The 14,548-nt window shown below is 46.9% G+C and overlaps 5 protein-coding genes across 6 annotated transcripts; 3 read left to right on the top strand and 2 right to left on the bottom strand.

Moving 5' to 3' along the window:
- Window positions 1–1,102: 1,102 nt before the first annotated feature.
- Window positions 1,103–2,024, top strand: LOC132257364 (small ribosomal subunit protein uS7m). Its single transcript, XM_059754228.1, has 2 exons — window positions 1,103–1,268; window positions 1,326–2,024. Exons 1-2 carry the CDS (start codon window positions 1,231–1,233, stop codon window positions 1,963–1,965), a joined length of 678 nt encoding a protein of 225 aa, XP_059610211.1. The 5' UTR covers window positions 1,103–1,230; the 3' UTR covers window positions 1,966–2,024.
- On the bottom strand, window positions 1,980–2,749 carry LOC132257365 (uncharacterized). The gene is made up of 2 exons (XM_059754229.1): window positions 2,375–2,749; window positions 1,980–2,316 (listed from the first exon to the last, which is right to left on the bottom strand). Exons 1-2 carry the CDS (start codon window positions 2,673–2,675, stop codon window positions 2,009–2,011), a joined length of 609 nt encoding a protein of 202 aa, XP_059610212.1. The 5' UTR covers window positions 2,676–2,749; the 3' UTR covers window positions 1,980–2,008.
- On the top strand, window positions 2,736–5,393 carry LOC132257360 (transducin beta-like protein 3). Its single transcript, XM_059754225.1, has 3 exons — window positions 2,736–2,851; window positions 2,914–4,046; window positions 4,110–5,393. Exons 1-3 carry the CDS (start codon window positions 2,826–2,828, stop codon window positions 5,309–5,311), a joined length of 2,361 nt encoding a protein of 786 aa, XP_059610208.1. The 5' UTR covers window positions 2,736–2,825; the 3' UTR covers window positions 5,312–5,393.
- A 190-nt stretch (window positions 5,394–5,583) lies between these two features.
- On the bottom strand, window positions 5,584–10,389 carry LOC132258889 (G-protein-signaling modulator 2). Of its 2 annotated transcripts, none has more exons than XM_059756426.1 (6): window positions 10,171–10,389; window positions 9,701–9,796; window positions 9,236–9,639; window positions 7,555–8,059; window positions 6,945–7,157; window positions 5,584–6,837 (listed from the first exon to the last, which is right to left on the bottom strand). In XM_059756426.1, exons 1-6 carry the CDS (start codon window positions 10,213–10,215, stop codon window positions 6,169–6,171), a joined length of 1,932 nt encoding a protein of 643 aa, XP_059612409.1. In that variant the 5' UTR covers window positions 10,216–10,389; the 3' UTR covers window positions 5,584–6,168. The 2 variants fall into 2 exon arrangements, with proteins under 2 accessions (XP_059612409.1, XP_059612410.1); XM_059756427.1 differs by having other exon boundaries at window positions 6,984–7,157.
- A 25-nt stretch (window positions 10,390–10,414) lies between these two features.
- On the top strand, window positions 10,415–14,400 carry LOC132258888 (uncharacterized). The gene is made up of 6 exons (XM_059756425.1): window positions 10,415–10,752; window positions 10,823–11,003; window positions 11,563–12,808; window positions 12,871–13,075; window positions 13,141–13,313; window positions 13,373–14,400. The coding sequence occupies exons 1-6, from the start codon at window positions 10,572–10,574 to the stop codon at window positions 14,288–14,290; spliced, it is 2,904 nt and encodes a 967-aa protein (XP_059612408.1). The 5' UTR covers window positions 10,415–10,571; the 3' UTR covers window positions 14,291–14,400.
- Window positions 14,401–14,548: the final 148 nt, after the last annotated feature.

Raw genomic sequence — 14,548 nt, 5'->3', positions numbered from 1 at the left:
CCTGCTATAAATATTTGGCGTCATCGGTGCAAAAAGGCCGTCAAGAAGATTCACACACCCCCGCGTGTTTAGCTGGTGAAAAATATTGGCAATTCGCAGCAATTTGTGGAGGTGCAACAGAGAAGAAATTGATGTAAATATGCCACAAATCACACTTCATGACTCTACCCTCCAACTACCAGCGATGCTGAGCGCTGAAGAGATTTATGTCCGGCTCGTCGTGTGGCCAGGAGGACGAGGAAAAAATCGCCCGCGAAATGGGAAGATCTCCAACACATTCGCGAATTGACAGTGGATTTATTGCACCACATAAATATATAACACCTCAATTTTCAATCCAATACTCCATCGAGAGCCCTCGTGGCCCAAGATAAATGACTTCTAGGCCAATGTAATTTATATTTCCCAACACAGCTGGAAAAGGTGGTACTTTGATAGTGCGGATGGACTTTTTCTTATAGTAAAAATCTCCGAATGAATTTTAATAATCCCCAGAATAGTTGAGAAGCTTTTTAGAAAGAGTCATAATTTTTTAATACACCGTATTCATAAAACCATTTTACAGTGTACAGGTCAGGTGAAAAATTGCAAAAACAATCAATAACGTCAACACACAGTTGAAAACGACGCTAAAACGAACGAAAAAGGTGTAAAATATCCACAAAATTGAGAATTGAGACGGCGCGAGAGCCACACAGAGAGAAAAACCAATATTGCGAATGAAATCAGCTTTAAATCTTTCAGCTCAATCGATTGCATATCGCGCTATGCTCGCGAGAATACAAATTTATTGCATCCAATAAATAATGCAAAATATGAATGGGGCGATATTGGATTGTTTGTAAACAATCTGCACACTGGCAGTTTCAATTTCCCACTTTGTTCACTCGACATGGGTGGAGGTGGAAAGGTCCTCCGCCATGATATATGACCACTTCTCTGGTTATTTATGCTAAATTAAGTGACTTTTCAATTACTTTGCGCCCTTCTTTCAGCTCTTTCGTGCTCTATTGTTCCTGAGTTCATCTGTTAATTTCAAAGTGTGAGTTTTGCATACATTCCGGCTAAATACCAGCTCGCCGAAGTGCCCTCTGTCGGTGGACATTGCTCAGGCTGAAATGTGAGTGAAGGAAGGAAGAAGTCAGAGTGTTGTTTTCCCTTTTATAAAACCGCATTTACACACAAAATATCAAATGTAATCGGATAATTGAAGTAAAAATCAGATACAGGATGTCCACAATGTATAAATCACTAGCAAGTGTTGTAAGGTAAGTCAGCTGAGTGTCAAATCTAGCGATTTTTGTAATTCAACCTCACTTTTTCAGGGGTCCGGTGTCTCCGTTCCTCTGCCGGGCCATGTCCATGTACAATCCACACTTTGTGGAGCCCGTGTTTCGCAAGGACCAGCAAGCGGTTCTCAAGGAGACTGGAGAGGCTGAAAAACTGGTTCATGTTCGCGTGAAAGCGGCCCGAAATAATGAAACTTCTTCCGTGTTCTTCGACGATCGTGTCCGGAAGTTCACGAACTACATCATGAAGGGCGGACGGAAGGAATTGGCCAGAGATCTGCTGTTCAAGTGCTTCGAGAACATCAAGAGAATCCAATTGGAGCGATATAATCTTGCTACAGCTGAGGAGAAGGATAAAATCAAGACGAATCCCGTGGATATCTTCTACGATGCCGTGGAAAATTGTCGTCCGCTGCTCCAGCTGACGCCCATCAAGAGAGGTGGGCAGTGGTATCAAGTGCCTGTGCCCGTCACCGACAATCGCTCATACTTCCTGTCGATGAAGTGGATCCTCGAGGCGGCGAAGGATAAAGAGCGCCGCGTTCATCTTCCGGAGAAACTGGCGTGGGAATTGCTAGACGCCGCTTCATACCAGGGACGCGTAATCAAGAGGAAGCAGGATCTGCACAGGCAGTGCGAGGCAAACAGAGCATACGCCCACTACAGATGGAGCTAAATGACCAGAAGATGTATTAAATAGTCTGTTCTATTTAGTGGGCCTAAACTAAGTCATAGCCGAAGATGCTGCCAAACTTTTCTATATCCTCGAAGGCTCCTCCCTTGTAAAACACTATATACTTCTCCTTGGAACCGTGGAACGCCAGTGGGTAGAAGAATTTGATCTTCGTAGGCGGCAGATCATCGGCTCTGATCACATCCTTCACCAAGTATTCCACTTCTTTGCGTTGTCCGAGGAAACCGACGTACGCCAGCTTTATCTTCTGCTCAGTGCTATCCAGATAAATGAATCCCACTAAATTCTTTAGCAGCAAACTATATATGGACAGTGCAAGAAAGCCGGTCACGCCTGGAAGTCAAAGATCAGTTTAGGCGGAGAAACACTTCGAAAACTCTGCACTCTTTACCTATTATTGTTACAGTGTTGAAAGTTCCTTGTGGAAGGATCGAACTGCTTTCAGCCGCCCAGGAGAGAGGAGCGATAAGTACCGTGAGGATTCCCTGGTAGACTTTTATCTTTCCTGCTACGGAAAAGAGCCGAATTGGTGGATACTTGTAAATTGGTCTCCATTCGTGAGAAGTTTCAGGGATATTTTCAGATCTTGAGACTTTTGAGCAATTCCTGAGTACATGAGCGGTGGCAAAGCTCCTAATAGATAGCGTGTTACGCAGTATTTTACAAGAATTCAAGGAAATCCTGAGCAGCATCTTGCACACCACAACTTAACCTCCAAAATGAAAACACAAACGGCACATTTTTCTGGATTAATAAACCCTCCGGTGTGTCAAGTGTTATGAGAGCGCGTGGTTCCTAACTTGTTGTTTTCTTGCGGAAAATGCTGTGAAAATCCATCAAAGATGTCGAAAAGCCATGCAAAGGAATCGTAAGTTCATCCAGACGATCATTTCTTATCAAGTTGCCTTACAATTTTGTGCTGTTTTGCAGATTTGAGGTGGAGAATGAGTACGAGGCTTTCTACAAGTCCGGCTTTCTGGCATGGGCAGGAGAAGAAATAGTTTGCCAGGACGCTGAGAAGATCAACTTCGTGAATGTGGAGAGTGGCAAAGTGGATCGCTCGATTCACGGAGGAGCCGATGTCGAGGGCGAAGATGTGATCTACACGTTCGCCGTGAGTTCCAGCGGCGAATCTGTTCTGACGGCACACAAAAGTGGCCTCCTGAAGCTCTGGGACGGCAAATCCTGCGCCCAGGTTAGAATGTGGAAGGGAATTCACAATGGCCCGATCTCCAGAGTGACCTTTCATCCCACCACTGAGCTGGTTGCCAGCGGAGGATGCGACGCTTCCGTGAGAATCTGGGATTACACCAAGAAGATCTGCCTGGCGAATCTTCGCGGATGTCAGGGCGTCATCGGCCTTGTGACCTTCACGAAATCAGGGTCTTGCATTTACGCCGTTGGCGATGACAATCGGATTCTGGGTTGGGACTACAAGACCAGGCAAGTCATTGCGTCCCTGGAAGGCCACTACAGCCGAGTGACTTCACTCTCGCTCACGGATAATGAGGAATTTCTGGTGTCCACAAGCAGAGATAAGGTCCTGATTCTGTGGGATCTGAAACAGAAGAAGAGCATAAAAGTAATTCCCGTTTACGAGACTCTGGAGAGCGCAATCATCCTCCCGAATGGCATTAATCTGCCCGGAGGTCTGCTTGTGCCATCGGAGGGCATCCATGTGGCTGTGGGCGGCGAATCGGGCGTGATAAAAGTGTGGGAGATGACAAAGGCGAAGCTCATCTTTACGCAGACCAACAGCTTGGTCTCCAAGTCCGAAGAGGAAGGCGGTTTGGCAATAACTCAACTGGTGTGGAGCCCGAAATCCCAACAAATCGGCGTCGCGACCGCAGATCATAACATTCTAATCCACAATATCGGCACTTTTCACTGTGCCAAACAGCTCATCGGCTTCAGCGATGAGATCCTGGACATGGCTTTCGTGGGGAAGAAGGACAGATACTTGGCAGTGGCTACAAATAGCCAGGATATCAAGTTCTACGATACGACGACTATGAATTGCCAGGTGCTGAAAGGACACACCGACATTGTGATGGCTCTGTCAGGTGAGCATTTAATTATTTCCATACATTTCTCTTAAAATAATTGGATCTTGTGTTGATTAACAGGAAGAGGAAAGCTGTTTGCCTCTGCGAGTAAAGATTCAAGCGTGAGGCTGTGGAGCTTGAAGCCAGACTGCTTCGAGGTGACTTGCATTGGTGTGGGCAGCAAACACACGTCTTCAGTCAGTTCAATCGCCATGAGTCGATCGGGAACGTCTTTCTTCGCTTCCGTGAGTCAGGATCTGTGCCTGAAGCTGTGGACGATTCCTAAGGAAAGCTCAGAAGCTGCGCCTCTTGTCTGTTCAGCCACCCAAATTGTCCACGACAAGGAGATCAATTCAGTGTCTGTGGCGCCCAATGACAAACTCCTAGCGACCGCTTCGCAGGACAAGACGGCGAAGATCTGGAACGCCAGCGATTTGTCTCTCGTGGGAGTGCTGAAGGGACACAAGAGAGGAGTTTGGTGTGTGCGATTCTCGCCCGTGGATCAGGTGATTCTGACCAGTTCGGCCGACGGAAGCATTCGCATTTGGGCAGTGAACTCGCTGTCGTGCCTGAAGAGTCTGGAGGGACACGAATCGTCGGTCCTGAGGGTGGAATTCATCTCTCGTGGAATGCAAATTCTCTCGACGGCCGCCGATGGACTCCTGAAGCTGTGGAGCATCAAGACTAGTGAGTGTGTGACGACGCTGGAGCGTCACGAGGGCAGAGTGTGGACTGTGGCGCTGCCGGCAAGCGAGAAGTTCTTCTTCAGTGGAGGATCAGATTCGAGGCTGATTCAGTGGCGCGACGTGACGGAAGAGAAGAAGACGGAGGAGAAGAAGAAGGTGCAGGAGACAGTTCTGCAGGAGCAGGAACTGAACAATCTGCTGCACCAGAAGAAGTACCTAAAAGCCCTCAGAGTGGCCATTCGGCTGGAGAAGCCGCAAATGACGCTGAAAATTGTGAAGAGCATCGTGGAAGTGCAGGAGGAAGGCGTCGAGGAGACGATTAGTGGGCTGAATGAGATGGACAAGGAGACTCTCTTAAATCACGCCGCCAAGTGGAACACAAACAGCAAAAACTGCCGCGCAGCTCAGTTAGTCATCAACATCCTGCTGAAGGATATGCTCGCAGGCAGCTTCAGACCAAGTGGTGCATTCAGAATTGTGGAGACACTCTTGCCTTACACGGATCGCCATCTGAGGAGAGTCACAGAGTACATGAAGGACTTAAACTTTGTGGAATACACCTTAAAGGCAATGCAACCGCATGCGGATGCAAGTTGAGTATGAGGAGTATAAGAGTTCTAGATAAAGAATTGACGAATATCTATGAATTTGTTTTACATGGAAAATTAAATAGGAATTCAAACGATGTTGAGTTGTGATTTTGTTGACCTAGCATTCACAGTTCGAGGGTAGATAACAGATGGCGCACAGTCATTCTCAGCCAAGACAACACACTGAGTGGTGTGCACCTTGACTAATTAGGACTAAGCAATTTATACTGTTCTGATGAATGAAAACCACAACGTCGGAGGAAGGAAAATCTCTTTAACTTTGTAGATAAAATTTATAGCTTTTTTATTTGTCTTAAAAGTGAAATTTCAGATAAAACAGACAATCCTCAGAGACTCTGCATAAAGTCAACACTTTAAAAATTCTTTATTCACAAGGAATAAAAGGTTTCTGAACATTTCCCCGTCATGCAATCACCGGAGAAATATAGTTTCTGACAAAATTCTCTATCCTTTGGCTTTTTGAGAGCTTCTGTCTCTACTATGTTTTCTATTGAGGAGTAAAATCATTTGTAAAATATCATTTGTTTAAGAGTAAAAAGTATATAAAAAGGGAAAATTCATGATAAAAAAGATTTGTTCATTCGCTAAATGAGAGAAAAAAAAATCGTATTTTGGCTATAAATGCATTTTAAATTAAAACGTTTCTTCTGTATTGGATCAGTTTTCACTTGGTAAATAAGTAAGTGAAGTAAGTATTTTCTCTCTTTTCTCTCACTTTTCGTCACTATACTAAAAAGAAATCTTGAGTTCACAATCTCGAGGTGATATTGAGTGTGTGCTTCTGATCACACTCGAGGAAGATAAAATCTAAGCGCTAGGGAGGGACAATAAATGGTAAGTGATTCAATTCTTCTTGCCAGGCTCCTTGGTGGTGGCATTTGGTGGCTGAACGTGGACGTTGTTGGGCATCGCGAGACGCCTGGACACTCCCAGTGGCACAGCGGCGCGCTGATCCTCCATCCGTCCGCCCTGGACGCGCGAGATCAGCGAGAAAAAGTCCTCATCAGGTACGGTGGCGCCAATGTTTGACCGGCCCCTGCGAGTGCCCTCCTCGCTGTCCTCCAGAATATCGCCCGGCCGCGGCAGCTCCGACCGCTGCTCTTCCAGTCGCGAGCCCTGGCACCGCATCAGCATGTCCAGGAACGCGTCATCCGGCGCCACACCCGTCGCACCCGGCGGCGGCTTCAGCGCCAGCCCAGCGCGATTCACCAGTCCAGGCAACGTCGCTCGCTGCTCGTCCATTCGCTCCGACTGCAGATCCGCGATCATCTCCAGCAGCGCATTCCTGTTGTCCTTCGTCTGCGGTGGGTTTCTGTTCTGCGCTGTCAGCGGCTTCCGCATCGCGCCCTCCACAACCGACACAGATCCGCCGGCCACCTTCAACGTGCACCGCTGATCGTCCATCCTCTTGCTCTGCGAGTTCGTCAGGAGATCGAAGAAGTCGTCCTCCTGCATAATTGTACCACTCTCGCTCTTCGTGTGATGCTCCACTTTCTTCCCGTCCGGCGTCAGCTGAAGCAGAACAAGGAATATCAGTAAATTTTCCCTCAATTCGCCCCAAAACCATCAATAAGAGTGCACACAAAATGGGTGAAATAATAAGAAAAACAAAATAAAACCTTAAGCAAATCCAATTGTTCCATGCTTTGCCTTCGTACCCGATATTGGCGCACCGTCTGTGCAGTCTCTTGCTCCTCGGGCGACGACTTGGACCGCTGGCTGTCCGATGACATGGCATCAAAGTCTGTGGGTGTGATTTCAGGCAATCCCAGAACCTTCCGCAAGTCCGTGATATTCATGCGAGCCGTGGATTCACCAACAGGATCGCCGAGCTGCAAACACACACAAAAATGTCCAAAATTAATCACTATATCTTCTGATCGAGTATCGCTTGTCTTTCATATCACGTCCAACAAATTTGTATTTGGCAATGCATAGCAACGCTCGCATGATTGTGATTGTACGTTTGGGCCTCAAAGACACCCATAAAGGAAAGTGTTGGACACAATCTTCACTTGAATTTCCGTGACCACGTGTTGCTTCTCATAAAACACTGTCGCACATTTTAGTCATCAATATTCTGGACAACTCTTTTGTGGATAAAAATACAATTGAAAACAGCCCGAGCAATATTTCAACTGATTACCAGGAAGATACAAAGCGTGTGACATTCATAGTTGCGAACTTTCAAGTGAAAGACGAAAAGGCACAGCTACGAAAAGAACTTACTTCTGTGGCTAAACTGTAGTGCGACTGGGCGTAGTGGAGGGCTTTCTCGTAGTTACCGATGGCTGAGTACGCATTCCCGAGGCTCCAGCAGGCTCTGGCCTCGCCCACCTTGTCGCCCAGCTCCTGGGCGATGGCCAAATGCCTCTGGTGGTATTCGATGGCGAGCGAGAAGTCCTTCAGCAGCGTGTAGGTGTTGCCCAGGCTGTAGCACGCCTGAGCTTCCACCGCCCGCTCGCCGAGCTCAATGGCCAGCGACAGCGTCCGCTTGTAGTTCTCCGCCGCCAATTCGAACTGCCCGAGGAAGATATGAGAATTTCCCAGATTGCTGTTGGCGCGTCGCTCAGCCGCCTTGTCGCCAAACTCGCGCGCAATGCTGAGTCGCTCCTGATGATGGACGATTGCCGCTTGGAAGTCTCCGAGGAGATAGTAAGTATTGCCCAGGTTGCCACAGGCTCGGCCTTGAGCCCCGCGATCCCCAATCTGACGCATTAGGGCGAGGTTTTGCCTGGAAAGAGTAGTAAAATGATGAATGTAAACACTTCTCCTCAATGCTTCTCAACTCTGCGCGAGTTGCTGATGAAGTGAGGCGAATGGATTGTTTCTTTTGGCTAGAGAATGTCAATACTTGAGTGCGTGTAAATCACAATGCTCGTCACGAGCTGATCATGGCACTCTTTAGCCTTCTTTTCTAATGTTGTCAACAAGAACAATGCTGAAATGTTGTGTATGTGCGCTGTATTCAAATATCCTTATCTATCATCATTAAGGAATTAATTTAGAAAATACGTCTATACTGAATCTGTTGCAAATCTAACTAATTTGTCTCTTTATTTGCAATGAATTTCCATTGATTTCTTGGAATAATATCACAAAATGCACTACAAATTCCAATCAATCACTTGATTTCCGCTCAATTTCACTCTATTTCAATTTACCAAACATTTTTTGGACACTTCTTCTTGAGCAAACACTATAAATTGCGCGAAGTTTAAACAGATTTCAGGTCAGCATCACACAGCCAAAGCTCCAACGAAAAGCATTCGCATCTGTATATTTAGACTAAAAGGGGGCTATAAAATGGACCGTGTTGAGTAAATATACATCTATGTTTGGCTTCAATTTTCCTACTCTGTCGATGCCGATATTCATCCATTTAGAATTCCCATACAAAAACAAATTTCCCATTGGAAACATTAGAGTAAACTTTCCTTGTTTGCACAGGACAATTGTAATTTGAAGAACAATCAACCACCACTCTGCCCGTGTGAATTGTCCCCAACAATGCCAATCGAACAAGCGCTCAGCGAAAGTCGCTATAAATGTAGTTGCACACCGGAGGCGTTCATCTGCTCTCTTATTGTGCGCTATGAAGGGTCAAAGGACATACTCGGAGATGCGAACATAGAAGCAATTCATGAATCAGAGTGATTCTAATTGCTTCTCTGCCAGCATTGCGGAGGAAGTTCATTTGTCTCAACAAACAGTGGCGTCAATTGTGAGTGTGAGAAGTAGTAAAACGCCGTTTATGATTCCAATGAGAGGAATTTGTTAGAGACCTAATGAGCATGACCAATAAAAGTGTGGGCAATTAATTGTGTGTGATTTTCAGCCTCTTCGTCACTTTTCCGTGAACAGACTCTCTCTCTCTTTTACACACACACTTTCATTCGCGAGGACTTACTGATAGTATCCCACGGCCTTCATGAGGGCCTCCTTCACGTCATCGGAAAAGTCGCCCGGATCGCGCTGTCCCATGTGCTTCCCCTTGGAATGATACACATTGCCGAGGTTGTACAGCGCTCGGCTCTCACTCAGGCGGTCTCCCAGCTGCCGCGCTAGCGTGAGGTGTCGTTCGCAGCAGATGGCCGCCTCGTCGAAGCGCCCCATCACCTTCAGCGTGTTCCCCAGGTTGCCCGATGACTTGGCCTCGCCCAGCTTGTCGTTCATGGAGCGCGCCAGCGTGAGGTCCAGCTTGTGGAAGTCCATGGCTTTGGCGTAGTCGCCCAGGTAGAAGTAGGCGTTGCCCAGTTGGCTGTAGATGGCACTCAAAATCCGGAGATCATCAGTTCCCGCCTGGATGGCAGCCTGCAATGCAAAGAATGTCGTCAATTTCCTGTCTTCCGCGCCTCCAGAGACGCCTCATTACCTGGAAGAATGCGACTCCTGCTCTGCAGTCGCCACTTTTGCAGAGCCTCTCGCCCTCGAGGGCCAGCTCGAGACACATGGAAGAGCCATCGTTGGTCTGGAAAGGCGTTAATTGGACGCAATTAGAGTCATTCCATGACGAATTCACACAGTTCAAGTGATATGTGATTCACGGTGACTCATCTTCAGCCTCTCCCTCTTTCCGTGCACTTTCAACACTGTCTTGACGAAGAGGCGGAAGTGCTGGAAATCTTAAGATTGTGCCTGGCTTGGCTTTATCGTGTAGGAAAATTATTCCTCAAAGGATAATCTCTTTTTCACCCAATTCCTTCAATTCTCAGAATAAAAAACCCATGAACTTTCACCCAGATCACTTGCATATGAGCATTGCACAATAATTTCCCGGAAAATTCACATGGAAAAGTGTGAAATTACAAGAAATGCGATGTTGTTGTGGGTGGGAAAACCAACCTGGGTGTCTGTTAGATTTTCCGCACTTGCAGAGAGGGAGGACATATTTCTGGCTATTTCACACACAATCACAACACATTCGTCACCCCGTCACACATTAATGAACGCGTTTTCACGGAAAATATCGTAGAAATGGGGGAAATTTTTGATTTTCTTCACGGAAGAATTCGTCTTTGTAAACGTCCAGCCTCGCGTCGAACACTCGCGGCGGCGCCACCAGCAGTCGATGAGTCGACTGGCCGACATGCTGTCAGTCAGGGATTGTCAAATGCTTTGTCGATCGGCTACAAAAAAAACATCAATTTCGCCATAGATAAAATTTATCGTGCATTTTGCGTGGATTTTGCTGTGATAGGGTCCCAGAAGAGAGTATTTCTGTCATTTGTGATGCAATTAGTGTGATGAACAGCACGGCAGCGATGAACGGTGGTCGTAAATGTGAGGAAAAGCGCGAGGAAAGTGAAGAGAAGCATCTCCACAGGGTGCTCAGTGTTTTCCTAGAGCCGGGAGTTCGTATCAACAATGATGTTTATTTAGAAATGCTAATTACACACTTATCCGGAAAGAACAGAAATGCTGAAGGTGTGTTATCTGGTCTATTTGCCGTCTGAGATTACTGTGCACTGATAACCAGGCGCTTCTTTTTCTCCAGATTGCACGAAATTCCTCAAGTCACCAAAGATTCTGGCCTGGATCGAGAGGGCAGTGGATCAATGGGGTGCAAAGGGTCTCCCGGATCATCACATTGTGGGTTTTACACTCAGACTACTTGCCTTATACATTGAAGATTCCTTAAACTTTGCTGTGGTAAAAGAAAAGCATCTTCTGGACAGGTAATCTTCTGGCGCCAGGCGAATTTCGCAATTCTAGTCAATTTTTTGGGTGTCTGGGCGTGCCTTCCCTCTCTCCGGACAGTCAATAAGCACCCTGAGATGGCTGAAATGTTTCAGTGCGGAAAAGTAAACATCTTCAGTGATACTTTACACTTGGGAGCAAATTTGCTGTAAACTATCAAATTCTTTATCACGTGTTATCTTATACGTGCCTCCCCGGAAAAAAAGGTTCTCTGATAAAAGCATTGAACTCTTCTGCTGATAATTATATTTACTCTATACAAAATATTTAATCATTCGAGTAATTTGCTACGTCTTCCCTCAATTCGAGGTCAAACTTTTTTCTTAAATCGCGTTGAAGTTTCCTATTGAAATTTTTTTTTTCGCTTGCTGATAGAGAAAAATTGTGTGATGGGTTAATTGGACAAGTTCACAGCATTGTAAGCTATCAAGGACATCAATAAGTCAGTAAATTATAATTGAATAAATGTAGTTTTGTCCTCCTGATTCATTTGCGATAGGAAAAGATATAAATAAATCGATTCCTTTGTGCTTTCAGGGTCCACGAGATTATTAACAGCCCATCGACTACCCAAACACCATCCATTCAACTTGCCAATGTGATCCTCCTGGCGGGGATTGCGAAACACGATGCCGGCCTGGCGTGGATCAGAGACAAGAGAGCCTGGCTGATCACCGTCGACTACTGTCACACCGATCGCACCGTGTACGTCGTTCGTGAGGCACTGAACTTCATTCACGGCATCATCGGAAAGTACTGCTTCAGCGAAGATCGCAGCACATGCATTGAGATCTTCGGGGAGATCTGCAAGCCGCTGGAGGAGATAAAGAAGACAGATTTGAGTCCCGTGCTATCAGTGGACGATTCGGAGATGCAGAAGTACGTCACGCCGACTCTCCACATCCTGGGCTACATTCTGTACAAGACCATCAAGGGGAACGAGTGTGGAAAGATCTCCAAGTACATCATCGAGACGTGTGAGTTGGAGCACTATTTGTGGCGTCTGGCGGCTGTGACGCACGATCATCGCTTCCTCGGGAAGCTCATGAGGATCTTCGTGCTGACGAACTTCGCACAGGTGCAGGTGCGCCGGAGCGAGATGGGACACGACGAGGAGAACTTCAATGAGTTCGGCGTGAGATTCTTCAACTGCATGAACTTCTGCATCCAGCGTCGCAGCGGCGGAAACATCCTGATGATGGCCGAGCTGAGTCACATCCTGTGGAAGTCTCTCAATCCCCCACCGCCCATCGAAGTGGCCATGGAGAACCAGAAGATTCAGTTCGAGGATCAATTCATCGTGCTGCAAATAATGCCGGTGATCTTCAAGATTCACAGCCGTCGCGAGGACACGGCGTGTCTGGACATGTACACGATGAAGCTCCTCAATGTGTCTTCCGAGCACACCATCCGCCTCTGCTACGCCTTCAGGGATCTCATGCTCACCGTGGACAGCGAAACGGTGACGGATTTCGCGTGCAGAGCCATCCAGAGCATCATGGGAATGAAGGAGGTTCTCACGCGTGAGAGAGCAGTGATTGTTTTCCAGGCCCTGATCTACTGTCTGTACTCTGTGGAGCCGAAGAACAGCTGTCTGCTCGATCGGCCCAATATCATCTCCACGGATCTGCTGGTGAAATCCCCCAATCTCCTATCTTTCGTGCTCACGGGACTGCATGGCCTCGTGAAAGAGTACAAAATCACGTGGAAAGAGTGCCTTGAATCCACAATAGTGATAAACTTCATGCTGGCACTGCTCGAGGATCCGAATTTGTCATCGCGGGTGAGTTTATCTCATGATTGCATTTGATTTGGTGGCCTTATCAATGCTATTTTTTCCACCAGCACGTCGTTCAAGCACTTCAGCTCACTCAACTGTCCATTGAGCACTTTTTGGCGCCCAACTTGGCGCTTCTCGTGGACACGCTGAAGGGATCGGCGATGGAGGGATTAGGTCAGATGATCTTCAAGAAGCTCCACGATAACTCCTGGGAGACGAGAGACAGCACACTCGAGCTGCTGTCTGCGATGGTGATGATTTCTGAGCAGAGTGAGTAAAATAATTGCAATTTATTGGGCGAATCTTGAAATCAAATAATTTGCTTGTATTGGCAGAATTCCCGGCCTTTCAGCAGCATATCTTGGACAATAAACTGTGTCCAATTGTGGGCAGCATGGCGAAGAATGACACAGAGCCTTATGTGAGGGCATCCGCTCTTCACTGCATGTACAAAATGATGAGCATTCCGGGATATTGGGAGAAATCACTGAATTCCCTGGATCTGGTGGTAAGATTCTGTGGCTTCTCTGCAAATTGAGATGTTTTACGGATGTTTTCTCTTTTCAGAATCACCTACTCAGGGCCCTGGGCAATGAAAGCGAGGGTGTGGTGAGAAGAGAAGCCGTGTGTCTTCTCTGTTCCTTGTACGATCACCAAAAAGTGCCCAAGGCTCAGCTAGATTCCGTTCTCTCGACAATGGCGCACTGTGCTGTGAATGATCTGCACTGGGAGGTGAAGATCAATGGTCTTCTCTTCTGGAGGAATGTCATAAGGCGTCAGTGTCAGCATCAGGGTGTGATTGATGGCGTGTTTCCGTCAGTGACCTTTTCGAAGGAGAACAAAAAGATCGTGACACTAAACGAAAGGGAGATCTCCCTCCGGATAGGGCGGATTCTCGATGAATTGTCTGTCCGGGGGTGTTTGGGAGTGCTGCTCGAGTGTCTCAAAGATGACTGTGACTTGGCCGTGGTGAAGGAAGCTGTGAAGATTATTGAGAATGTCAAGGTGTTTCTGTCGAAGTACAACTATCTCGAGTCAAGGAAGAAACTCGAGCAGGAGAGCCCGCGAGAGCAGCCGGTGTATGATGTGCCCTACCAGAAATCACCGCCCAAAGTGCCCGAAGGCGGCAGTCTGGAGAGGAATAATGCTGATGTGTCTCCAGGGTGCAATCCTGATGTGGTCATTGAGTCTATTCTCGATGCCACGGATGTGAATCTGCTGGCCATAGCGTATGAGAATCAGATGAGCGTAAATGGGTGCGAAGAGGAAGCGCAGAAAGAGTCTCCCATCGATCCAGAGCTGTACAAGCAGTTTGCCAAGGTGTCGCCGAATGAATTCCTAACGGCACTGCTGAAGATTGACCTGAACGAACTGGTAAAGTCCAAATCGGAATGGATCTCGCAGACAGAGAGCTTCAGTTCCCTCCTGGACGACATTCTTCTCTCGTTCAAGGACATCAAGGTGAACGATGCCGATTGCTATTGAGAAAAGGTGTTTCTCTAGTGATGCACTGAGAGCTTTTAATAATGATTGTAACTATGTACACGAATTTCGCTATGAAATAAATATCAGGGTGATTATAGAGAATGTGTTACATTTCCGGGAGATTCCTTGGAAGATTCTCAAGTATGTTAACGCGCAAAATCACCTCTATCAAGACTATTCTTCGCCAGGTGGCGCTTGGTCTGCAGTGATCGACACTCATCGACTCTCCAAAATTGTCAGTTCCGTAAAGAAATAGAA

The sequence above is a fragment of the Phlebotomus argentipes genome, unplaced genomic scaffold (genome assembly GCF_947086385.1).
Source record: "Phlebotomus argentipes unplaced genomic scaffold, Phlebotomus argentipes genome assembly scaffold_4, whole genome shotgun sequence".
NCBI lineage: Eukaryota > Metazoa > Arthropoda > Insecta > Diptera > Psychodidae > Phlebotomus > Phlebotomus argentipes.
Note: the sequence above shows the minus strand (reverse complement) of the source record. Positions and strands in the feature narration are given on the sequence as shown.

Coding starts and splice junctions, on each gene's coding strand:
- LOC132257364 (XM_059754228.1), top strand. CDS start 1,231: ATGTCCACAATGTATAAATCACTAGCAAGTGTTGTAAG. Junction 1,269..1,325: donor TCACTAGCAAGTGTTGTAAG/GTAAGTCAGCTG, acceptor TCACTTTTTCAG/GGGTCCGGTGTCTCCGTTCC.
- LOC132257365 (XM_059754229.1), bottom strand. CDS start 2,675: ATGCTGCTCAGGATTTCCTTGAATTCTTGTAAAATACTGCGTAACACG. Junction 2,317..2,374: donor CAACACTGTAACAATAATAG/GTAAAGAGTGCA, acceptor TTTGACTTCCAG/GCGTGACCGGCTTTCTTGCA.
- LOC132257360 (XM_059754225.1), top strand. CDS start 2,826: ATGTCGAAAAGCCATGCAAAGGAATC. Junction 2,852..2,913: donor AAAAGCCATGCAAAGGAATC/GTAAGTTCATCC, acceptor GCTGTTTTGCAG/ATTTGAGGTGGAGAATGAGT. Junction 4,047..4,109: donor CATTGTGATGGCTCTGTCAG/GTGAGCATTTAA, acceptor GTTGATTAACAG/GAAGAGGAAAGCTGTTTGCC.
- LOC132258889 (XM_059756426.1), bottom strand. CDS start 10,215: ATGTCCTCCCTCTCTGCAAGTGCGGAAAATCTAACAGACACCCAG. Junction 8,060..9,235: donor AAGGCCGTGGGATACTATCA/GTAAGTCCTCGC, acceptor TACTCTTTCCAG/GCAAAACCTCGCCCTAATGC. Junction 6,838..6,944: donor AACAATTGGATTTGCTTAAG/GTTTTATTTTGT, acceptor GTTCTGCTTCAG/CTGACGCCGGACGGGAAGAA.
- LOC132258888 (XM_059756425.1), top strand. CDS start 10,572: ATGAACAGCACGGCAGCGATGAACGGTGGTCGTAAATGTGAGGAAAAG. Junction 10,753..10,822: donor AAAGAACAGAAATGCTGAAG/GTGTGTTATCTG, acceptor CTTTTTCTCCAG/ATTGCACGAAATTCCTCAAG. Junction 13,314..13,372: donor TGAATTCCCTGGATCTGGTG/GTAAGATTCTGT, acceptor TTCTCTTTTCAG/AATCACCTACTCAGGGCCCT.